The 10,728-nt window shown below is 39.3% G+C and overlaps 3 protein-coding genes across 3 annotated transcripts; all 3 read left to right on the forward strand.

The window, feature by feature from the left end:
- Positions 1–708: 708 nt before the first annotated feature.
- On the forward strand, positions 709–2,484 carry CBG03948 (the record flags this gene model as incomplete). Its single annotated transcript, XM_002639319.1, has 6 exons — positions 709–822; positions 874–1,242; positions 1,289–1,700; positions 1,805–2,135; positions 2,184–2,274; positions 2,323–2,484. 6 exons carry the CDS (start codon positions 709–711, stop codon positions 2,482–2,484), a joined length of 1,479 nt encoding a protein of 492 aa, XP_002639365.1.
- A 1,976-nt stretch (positions 2,485–4,460) lies between these two features.
- Positions 4,461–8,127, forward strand: Cbr-clec-90 (the record flags this gene model as incomplete). Its single annotated transcript, XM_045244488.1, has 4 exons — positions 4,461–4,624; positions 7,407–7,461; positions 7,691–7,891; positions 7,945–8,127. 4 exons carry the CDS (start codon positions 4,461–4,463, stop codon positions 8,125–8,127), a joined length of 603 nt encoding a protein of 200 aa, XP_045092532.1.
- Positions 8,128–9,409: 1,282 nt separating this feature from the next.
- Positions 9,410–10,723, forward strand: CBG03945 (the record flags this gene model as incomplete). Its single annotated transcript, XM_002639316.1, has 6 exons — positions 9,410–9,529; positions 9,577–9,661; positions 9,815–9,919; positions 9,965–10,083; positions 10,126–10,420; positions 10,476–10,723. 6 exons carry the CDS (start codon positions 9,410–9,412, stop codon positions 10,721–10,723), a joined length of 972 nt encoding a protein of 323 aa, XP_002639362.1.
- Positions 10,724–10,728: the final 5 nt, after the last annotated feature.

The raw sequence follows: 10,728 nt of genomic DNA on the forward strand, positions 1-10,728 counted from the left end.
CTGAATCCGGACCATAACTTATTCTCACTTTTGCCCTGACCATGCATCATTTTATTTAATAAATACTTTTTGTAAAATATAAAAATATATGTGATTAGTCAAGTTGAAAGTGGAAGAATAAAAAGTAAATTTAAATAGAAAATCTTACTACAGAGCGTACTAAACCTTTGTCTTCTTAAAGTTTGTGCTCACACAAGCTAAATAATTAAATGTGTAGTACAATTCGACAATTTCCTAATCGTTTTTCAGCTGATCTTTTAAATATAAGTCGTCAACGGTTTTAGAAGTTCGCCCGAAAACTTATTCGAACTACGCGCGTTTTCTATATTTGCACTGGGGCGCGTTTACACAAGCCTCAAAAAAAAGAGACCCCGGAGTTTCCGGGGAAAAAAACTCCGGGGAAAAAAACTCCGGAGAAAAGTGGGCGGAGTTTTTATTCCCCGGAGTTTTTATTCCCCGGAATTTCCGGGGTCTCAAAAAATTATTTTCAGTTTCTTTCAACATGTCAGCTGAACAACACTTTTTTTGTGTATTTCAGCTAATATACAAGTTAGAAAATTTCGCAATATCGTTTTTCGTACTTATAAAAAAAATAGAAAAAACATTTGCAACTCAATTTGATAATTTTTGCTCAATTGTAAAAATTTTTCGATTTAACTCTAATTGTGCGCTCACAGTTCCTGCTATTTACAAATATTTTCAGGCATCATGATTTCACCTTCTGATTCTCGACTGCTTTATGAAAGTCAATTTTCCATATTCAATGGACGTCTGTGCTCTCTTCGAATCTTATTGATTCCGCAATCTGAGACAATTTCTAAAGTGAGTTTTTCATGACGAGATGTAAATCTTTATATAGTAAAATTAGTTCAGATTAGAGTAACGTCGCCGTCCGATGCATCGATATTGCTTGAAAATACCATAGCAGAACAAAGTGATGTGGAAACATTTGTTGATGTCTTGAAAATGATTACCAATGTTCGATCACAAGATCCCACAATACTCGGACCACGCGTTGAGCCGAGTCTAGGGGAACCCGAATTCCCGTATCGGCTGGTAATTGATCCGATTTCACCGAGTACAGATGTAATAACTCTCCCATTATGCCAAGCTTCTCCACAGGCAAGGTGTGATTATGTTCTGCAGTTGTATGCCAGAGAAAAGGCACAACATCAAATCCAAATTGAAAAATCAGATGAGCTATCGAAGCAGCTGCATAATGCAATTGTTGATTATAACTCGGTAATTTTAAAATTATTACCATTTCAAAGAAAATATTAATTATCAGATGAAAACTCGTTGCGAGTTCCAAGAAAAGGAAATCGCATTGCTCAGACAGTTAGCTGAAAGCAACTCAAACAAAAACAAACGAGCCCGAGACGATTCAGAGAACACGCCATCCAAAAAAAGGAGATGTGGATGTGGAGATGAGGAATCGTGCGATTCTGATTGCGATGGAGAAATCAATGAAGACGAAGAAGATGATATGGAAGCTGATGCTGAATTGTTCCGTGCGGCAACTTCACAACTACAATTAAGCGGACGGGGATCTCATAATGGTATGAAACTTGGTTGCGTTGATATTCTGATTGCATTTAGTTTTTCAGTAGAAGTATCATCTGGAGAAGGAGGTTCGAATGATAATGATCAAATGAATCTGATGAAACAGCTTGAAAAGTTATCTAGTGTCATTGTAAAAGGTATTCCAATGTGTTCCCCTTTCCAATACGGACAATTACCGTATTTGGTCGAATTTCTGCTACAGTCCGACCAACGGAAAATATCATAAGATAGTTATTTTCAGCTCCAAATCTGCCTTCCACGTCATCGATGAGTACCATGCACATAAAAATGGAAAACAATCAGGAGCAATCAGGACCGATAGTTTTACAAAGCCAAGGAACGTCGGAAGACCAAAACGGCGTCAAAAAAGTTGTCGGAGTAGTTCAATACGTAATATGTCAACTATGTCCGGAAGAAGAGCAAAAGTCGATGGATCCAGCGAATCAGCAGCAGATGCAAGAGCATTTCCTCGACAAACATGTAGACAAAGAGAAAAAGAAGTGTGAAGCGTGTCCAACAGATCAGTTCCAACCACATAACATCGGCCAGCACTACAGGTTTCATACAAATAGGTGAGAAGTAAGCCATTCGAAAAAATGTTCACTTCTGGAAAATTTCAGTGTATATGCATGTCAACACTGTGGAAAACGAGGACGTCGAAACTATCTGATGTCTCACGTGCGGACACACACTGGAGAGAGACCATATAGGGTAACAAAAAAATGGCCAGATCCGTTTAGAAAACGTCTCAAATTTCAGTGCGACACATGTTCAAAAAGTTTCTCCGACGCATCAACTCTCCGTCGGCATCGGCTAGTGCACACTGGCGAAAAGAAATATCAATGTCCAGTGTGCGGACGGGCAATCGCTCGCAAGGATAACGTTAAAGTGCACATTCGAAGCCACGGAATTCACGCTTGAGATGAAAGGTACCGGAATTGAGTGCACAATTCACATATTTGTTTCGAACTGTGTTTAATAAACTTCTATTCACTTTGTTCTTGCTTGTTTTGTGATTTTGGTCACTGCACCTCTTTCCATATATTTTTTTAAAGTTTGAAGTGTCCAACCAGGGATGTTCGGAATGAAATACCGACACGAATGTTTCCGTAGTTTTTTTTTCGGAAACAGCTTTTCGGACTACCGTAGTCCGACTACGGTATGTCAAAACCGGACGCGGAAAGTTTTCTTGCGGATCTCGAGCGGAATTACTTTTAGTTTTTCCCATCGCTTTTTGAAATCTGTTTGTCATTTTTCCGCGATTTTGTGATTGGAAAGATACATTCCGAAATTCTGAAAAGACCATTTCTAACAACCTAACTTCTGTTTCTCATTGCAGATGTCGGCACAAAACGATGATTCGAAAAATTTAACAGATACATTAGACGAGATTTTGTAAGTGTTTTTTGTTCGTTCTTCTCAGTCTCACTGTAAATCTTTCAGAAAGCTACAAGAAGAACTTCAAACGAGAATAGGAAGCTCAAATCACAACTTGGAGACAAACTTCGAGAATATCAAAGATTTTGTGAGTCGTGACATTCAAGAATAACCTATTTGCTGCTCTTCTGATGTTTCTCTTTTTCTTACAATTTATGCATCACTCGGCTCTTAGCCCTTCCCATTATAGATATGCAAATCGTATTGCCTCACGCACCCCCGATTCGACCAGTGCATTCATCAGTATTCTCTCTATCAGTTGTGGTCCGCCCATTCTATCCTTCATATTTTTTCAATTTTTTTTCTTCCTTTTTTCTTTTTTTTCGCTTCTTTGGTGTTCAAACAGAAAAGCCAGGCCACGACAACGAATTGGTGATTGAATTGCGACGGCGAGTTTCCGTCTGAATCCTCACGCTCTTTGCCACGCTGAGAAGACAGCTCATCCCATTTTCAGCCTTTCTTTTCCCAAAAGCTAGCATTCTCAGTATTCCGCCTTTTTCATCTTTAAATTCTTGTGAAATATCAGATTTCACCCGTTCCCTTCACTTGTTTGTTTATCTCGCCGTCTTAATTCATAATTCCCCGTTCACGCGGGTCCAGTCAGCTGAGTGAGGACAAGGACGGGTGGACCAATGAAAAAGTAGGAAGATTTGGAATATAATTCGGGTGTCATGTTACTTTCAACATTGCTTCAGAAGTCTATCTATCCACTTCAAAATGTCATCTCTTCTGAACGCTTTCTCGCCGACATCATCCCCTATTTTGTGATTTACTATGTAAATTGTAGCAAATATCTGAGTCACGTTCAAGAGCTGCAAATTGAAGCCTGTAGTGAGAAAAGTCACAAAGTATCTTCATAAAGTTCTTCTTTTAAAGCTAATCTCTCCCTCTCTCTAGGCCTCCATTGCTCAAAAGTAATTTTTCTAACCTCGAAATCTGATGTTTGTTTCGATAAGTTATTCCGTTCGCATCATGAAACCAGTATTCAAATTACATCCCCTTCCCCCTCCTCCCCCTCTCCTGTGTGTCTACATCTGCTGTTCAAAGAAGGCAGTTTCCATACATTTTTCATTAGAATCGTGTTTAGTTTGGAACATATTTACAGTCATATACATTTCATAAGTAGGATAACGAAGGATAGGATTCTCTCATCTCTGTTGTCTACCCGCGTAGTTGATTTAAGTTATGATCTTTAGAAATCATATAGGTTTTCAATTGTCTAATATTTTATCAGTTATGATATCATTTCATTTTTCTCCTGTTTAAATGAACGGAAGCTGTCACTGGCAGGGGCCTCCCTTCCTGTTCTCGGTCTCTCCATTCCATTTAGATTCTCGGTCCCGTTCTGTTTATCCTTTCACTTACTCACTGTTTAATCATCTCCGAGCCCCTATCGTCAAAATTGTGAGAACGATCATTTTAAGAGACAGAGAGAGTCAGACACGATTCGGCTGTCAAAAATGATAATAAAGAATGAAATGAAGTTGAATATATTGCTATACTTGCAGGTCTCGAGAGCGCATGCCTACATTCCGATACTGAAGCAGATTTCGAAGGATATGATCGAGATCTGTGAAAGGACACAGGCTCTCAAGAAACGAACAAGACAACTGGAATCCACAGAGTGAGTCTTTTCAATTTGAAAAAAAGTTCTATGGCCTACGAGTTTCAAGTATCCATTCCTTATACTTCGATTTGTCTATAAATCCACGTCGCCACTTCTGACATCATGGTCGGGTGCCTTGTTCTCACCTAGCAACCTTGAATGGTTTTTATGGGAGGGTTGGGGAAAGCCACTAGACACACCCACACGACACTTGATTCATTCATTCTTCCTCTCGCAATTTCACGAATTGAATTCTGGCTCCAAAATCTAGTAACCGGTTGAAATGAATTTGTAGATGGCTACCCGGATTTTAGAGTCCAACATTTTCTCAAAACGTAACCCATTTGTTCATTCTCTTTTTGTTGAGTTGATCTCATAAATCTTTTTCGTCACTAGTAGGAGAAAAATCAAATGAAAGAAAAGAACACGATGATATGGGGAGGCGATAAATCAGATATCGACACGAGCCGAAATTACTTGTGTTTCTTCTCTTTCTCTTTTTTTTGTGTATGTGAGCATCATCCGAAGGATGACAGCTGACTAGAGTTGAAGAAATGAAAGTTTTTCACTTAGCAGAATAATTTCAGATTCTTTAATGTTTGGAATTTTTCTACGAACTCTGAAGATCAATTTTCACTACCCCCGTTTTAGGATTTTTTTTTTCTAATTTCTTGAAAGGCTATTCAAATAGGAAACCTACCGAAAAAGACTGAACACACAACCAGAAGGCTCGGAACCTATAATTGAGAACACTCAGATTTATTACTTTTTTCTTCTTCTGAACAACGGGATCCTTCAATTATTTTTCAGTTGTTTACCGGTCGAATTTCTTTTTCTTCTTCTCCTTACCCTCTGGCTGATGTCTTCTTCGTTTCCTCCAAGCTTTTGTGTGTGTTTTTTTCAATCACTTTGAAACGGAAATTGAGGATGCTCCTTTCTTTTTTTTCATTTGGAATGAGTTTGAACCCTAAAACATCTACAACGACGAGATTTTTTGAGCCAGAAATCTGCCCCTACATCTAGATTAGTATTTGCAAAAAAAGCTCCGTTATCTTTTTTTTTTACCCATTTCATTCGAATGCCCCTTTTTCTAATTCCCTGTATGTTTCGCTTGTTTAGGTTTTCCTCTTCTCCGTCATTTCCAGATGTCCTCCGTGTTGCTCACAATGTTCTCTATGACTTCTCATCTAAACAAAAACAAGAACTCAGCACTCGTATTCATCTTCTTCTTCTCCTTCTGGTTCCGCCCCTTTTCCTCTTAATCTTCTTCATCGTTGTTCCTCTCGACACCCTTTTCTCATCTCATCTGTTCACCTTTCTCAGTGGGCCTTCTAAATTTTAACGGCGTGTTTTATGAAGTGCTGCGCAACACACTTCGCTCCGAGTAACTGACCCCAGTAGTCGTCGTGGCAGTTAGAAGTATCGCATAATGTGTCTTGACAAAAGGGATGACATCCTTCCTCTTCTTCTTTTAGGTCTTCCTATTGTTTCGTTCCACCACCAGGCACTCCTAATGCTATTACCCTTCAAGTAGTTGTTTTCTGTTCTGACGTCGCCTGTGGATAAAAAAAAGAGCTAGGTCATAATTTTGGTTTTTCAGAACCCGTGAATGAGTTACATTCATCTATTGAGTCACTTTTTCATAATTCAGTGTCCAACCTACTATCAGTAAAAAATTACGAGTTATTTAGGTACAAGGACCCGCTTTCAAACAAATCTAGTCATTCGATTCTTGAGTTGCCTTGACGACTTCATTTTTCCGTGGGAATTTACAGAAAATCCATTTTTCAATTTTAATAAAAACTGAGATTCCATTAAAACCCATTCCCAGCAGTAAGCAAACACCGGCTCAGAAAGAACCCAGCTCAGGAAAAAAAAACTAAAAACCAAGGACATCATGCGTTTTGCTCCACTTCTCCCCTTCGAGATTCTGTATGCTGATGACCCAATATATAAACCGAGACATCAAAATTAAGCTGTTGCTCTTTTCTGCCCTCTTCTTCTTCTTCTTCTTCTGATCGTTGTCCTTCCTCTCTTTGCTCCTATCCTCGCCTCTATTGTTTATTTTATCCGAAATTGAACCCGAATAACGGAAGACGCGAAAAAACGTTTTAGACCCAGGGATTTGTCGCCCTCCGCTGATTCTGCGTGCTACTGTACACCTAATTCAATATACAAGATTAGTTAGACTATTATGCTGCTTTCTTTCGCCAACACGTCATAAAATGTATTGGAGCTAAAAGTGGTGTACATGACTTTATTTGTGTGTGGTCTCTCTCTGCTTCGATTACCGAAAAGGTAGTCATAAATCCTAAAAGGCCGGAATATCCCACCCGGAACAACGTTTCCCATTTATTCTCTAGCTATTCCAGCACGACGACGACGTCTTCCAACACAACCAGTACAACACCCGAAAGGCAATAAGCAGATTCAAAAATTTCGTCTTCATATCCTACTCAGCGTTTTCGCATCTTTTGATTCTCGTTCCGCCATCTTACGCTCTTTCAACTTCTCGTATTCACCACTTTATTTTTAAAATCGACGTCTTCCCGTCCGTTCACTTCCCCGTTCAACCGCCTGCAATTATAGTGTGCATAATGGACGGTCCTTTGCGGCAACCTGTCATCTCGGTGCGTCGGCTCATCATCATAGCCATCGTCTTGCTCTCCGCATCGACGGTTGACGTTTCCGCAACGCGCAAACCTGTGATGTGTCTGCAATGTGGAGGGGAGAAGTACGAAGGAAGTGTTAGGTGAGAAGAATCTTCAGAATCATCACATAAATAAGCGCTTATTTTCAGGTTATCACGGGATTTTTGCTGCAAAGCGACTCCAATAATGTGCCAATCTCATCAGGTAAACTTTGAAGATTAGTTACTAAATATATCCTTTCTGCATGCAAGAAAACCAGGGATGTTCTGAGCGGAAGTCCGTAAATTTCGAAAATTTAAAGTTCAAGTATTCCGATATTCCCAATTTTCAAATTCGGAAAATTCCCGAAATTCGAAAATTTGAAACTCAGAATTTTCGACAGTTCGAAGAAAACATCGATAAGCTCATTCTCTATTTTCGTAATTATTTTCAGGTTTGTCTTCGAGCACTTGTCTATTCACCATACGGAAACTTCTTTTTGTCTGGATGCCACCCCGAAGAGGATCATCTGAGTGGTTGTGACTTCCATTCACTTCCACACAACTCATCAGTTCACCGATGTGTGTGCAAAGACGGAGAATGCCAGAACGACTTTCCGGGAGACTGCCCGATTAAAGGAATCACCGACACTACAGTAAGATTTATCATTTATTAAATTACGTTTATTATGAAAATCAAATGTTCCAGAAACCAGTAATAACCACCACTCTGTCTCCAACGTCAACACCTCCATGTCTGATTGCTCGGAATAGAACGAAAACGAACTCGGCCCGCAACCGCCACCATCACAATCACAGTATGACGAGCAGCTCAGCCGTATCCTCCACAATTCTTCTCTCGATATGGGTCATCGCGGTTACAACAATCTGATCTCTCACTCCTTTTTCTTTGTTTTATTGATTTCAATTCATCTATTTTCCATTCCATCAGATATGAAATGATGACAAATCCAACTGTTTTTTCTTCATTCCACTCACCCGACATTGTGTTCTGAAACCTGTTTCATGTGTATTTGTTTCCCATTCTATCCGTTTATCATACCCTTCTATCACCTCTACCACCCAACAACGAGACTCAGACTGTTTCAAAAATGATTACTTGGTTTTTCTGGACAATTATCATTGCACTTTTTTCTCTGTAAAACGAATTGCCTTATCAGACACTTTTTCTCTTGTTCACCTTTCAACTTCTCTCTTTGTTTCGTTTTTCATCTTCCCAGTTTCCATGAGTTTGTACGTGTAACAGATGCTTTAATATTGTATTGTTAACTAGTGACTCATAAATAATATATGAATTTAGTTATACCTGTTCGGTTGAATCAAATATTATAGACTAGTACAAATAGTTCGTATTCCAATTCGTACTTCTGAAGTGTTAGCGTGATGGTGTCCGTATTTGTAATCTGCTCTGCTGCGTGCAAAAACCGGAAATACTTGTCGTGTAGGGATTAAAAAAGGAAAAGGACCTTGAGCGAGGAGCACTTCTGTCTCTTTCATCCCCTTCTTCTCCTTCCCTATATACCGCGAGAATTCTTCTCATTTTATTCTACTTCTCGACCAACACCGAACCAAGCACATTATATACATTTTTCCTTCATAGCTTTAGTATAGATTTCTTCTTCAAAACGTATTTTGCATTCTTTTTTGCTTTTGAAATCTGTGTGTTCTGAATAGAAAGGTTTCACTCTTTCAATTTATTCAATTCTAAAAAGGATATTGTTTATCTAGGAACTGATTCATTTGTTTCTACTTTAAAAATCATATTCTGACAAAGATTGGTTATTTTCTCTGTGTCGTGCCCCTGAAACGCAAAAAATTCTGAGCAACATCCGATTCAAACAACACCAGCTCGCGGTTTACTTTCGTGGGTCTCCACGTAGCAACGATTCTAGTGAGCAGATAATACTTACTTCCAACCACACCTATTTAACCCCGAAGAAAATATGTCCTTGAATATCGTCTCTCGCTCATTCAGAAGCTTTTTTACACGGGATCTTCCGAAGGTAGTATCTTCTTTTTTCTCTTTCACCATGCATCTGCAAGATTACGCAACATGTCGATCTCTTGATATCTTCCGTTTTTGAATCACAAATTCCGTAGAAGCCTCTTTTCTAATAGTTTTTAAAAAAATTACTCAAGTTGTCCATTTTTAGATGAGCAATACACAGGTGATCGCCGAGTTGGAACGAGAGCGGGACCGTCATGTGCTCTCCATTCAAAGCCATGTCGTTCATGGGTACGCAGGAAATAAGGCCTCCGTTTTCCCGCTCCAGGTTTATTCTCCCAAACTAGAATATTTATCATAAAAACTGTTTTCCAGCTACACGGTTTCGATGTCGACTTCATCAACAGTGTTCAATACTCAAATCATGCGGGTAACATCGAATACTTGACGCTTCCAACAAGTAACTTTGGGCCCTCTCATGGAATAATTACCGTAGAGAATACCCATACGCATGAATAATGTAGCATGATCAGTTCCGTTCAATTAGCACATACCTTTTAGTTTAGAGAACTAGTCTTTTTGTTATTTAGGACACCAAATGTAAAATTTCCAGGATATCCTACTGTGAAAGGGCAAAAGCTCACCGAGAAAGAGCTGGAAGAGCTCTACGAAGGTCTCGTGCTCAACAATGTGAATCACTATACACACATTCTCACAGGTATCACAGTTTAGGGAAGTATGATACAATAAAAATGTTTTTCAGGGTATTGTGGTAACGTTGAATTTCTCAAAAAAATAGCTGATATTGTAAAAGACCTGAAAAAGAAAGATCCAACAACGAAGTACGTCTGTGATCCAGTAATGGGAGACAATGGGCGCTATGTGAGTTAAAAAAAAACGATTTAATTAATTTATCAGTTTCAGTACACCCCTAAAGAGCTCAAGCCAGTTTACCTTGATCTGATCATCCCACTGGCAGATGTTCTGACACCAAACGCGTTCGAACTCGGAGAGCTCACCGATACGCAGATAGAAACTGAAGAAGATTGTTTGAGAGCAGTGAAGATTCTTCACGACAAGGGAGTGAAAACCGTTGTTGTCACTAGTGGTGTAACTGGAGCTCAAACGGACGAATGTCTCAGGTGTTATGCCAGCGTTGCTGGAAGTGAAATTTATCGTTTTACCTTTCCAAGGTTGAGAGGGCAGTTTGTTGGAACTGGTGAGCTACGAATTGAAAAGATCAAAGTTGGAACAATGTTGAAAAAACATTTCAGGAGACGTCTTTGCCTCACTTTTAGTGGTTTGGCTAGACGAAACGAATGGAAATGTGGCGGAATCGGTGAAAAAGGTTCTTGGCTCTATGCAAAAATTAATCCAGAGGACAAGCGACTTTGCTCAACAACAGGTCGACCAAAACTCGAGAGCAATGTGTGAACTGCGTCTTGTCCAATCCCGGAAAGATCTTGTACTGCCTCCAACTTGTGAACAAGTTAAAGTAGAAAAGATCGAGAATACGAACTAAACTTT

This window comes from Caenorhabditis briggsae, assembly GCF_000004555.2.
Source record: "Caenorhabditis briggsae complete genome, chrI, whole genome shotgun sequence".
NCBI lineage: Eukaryota > Metazoa > Nematoda > Chromadorea > Rhabditida > Rhabditidae > Caenorhabditis > Caenorhabditis briggsae.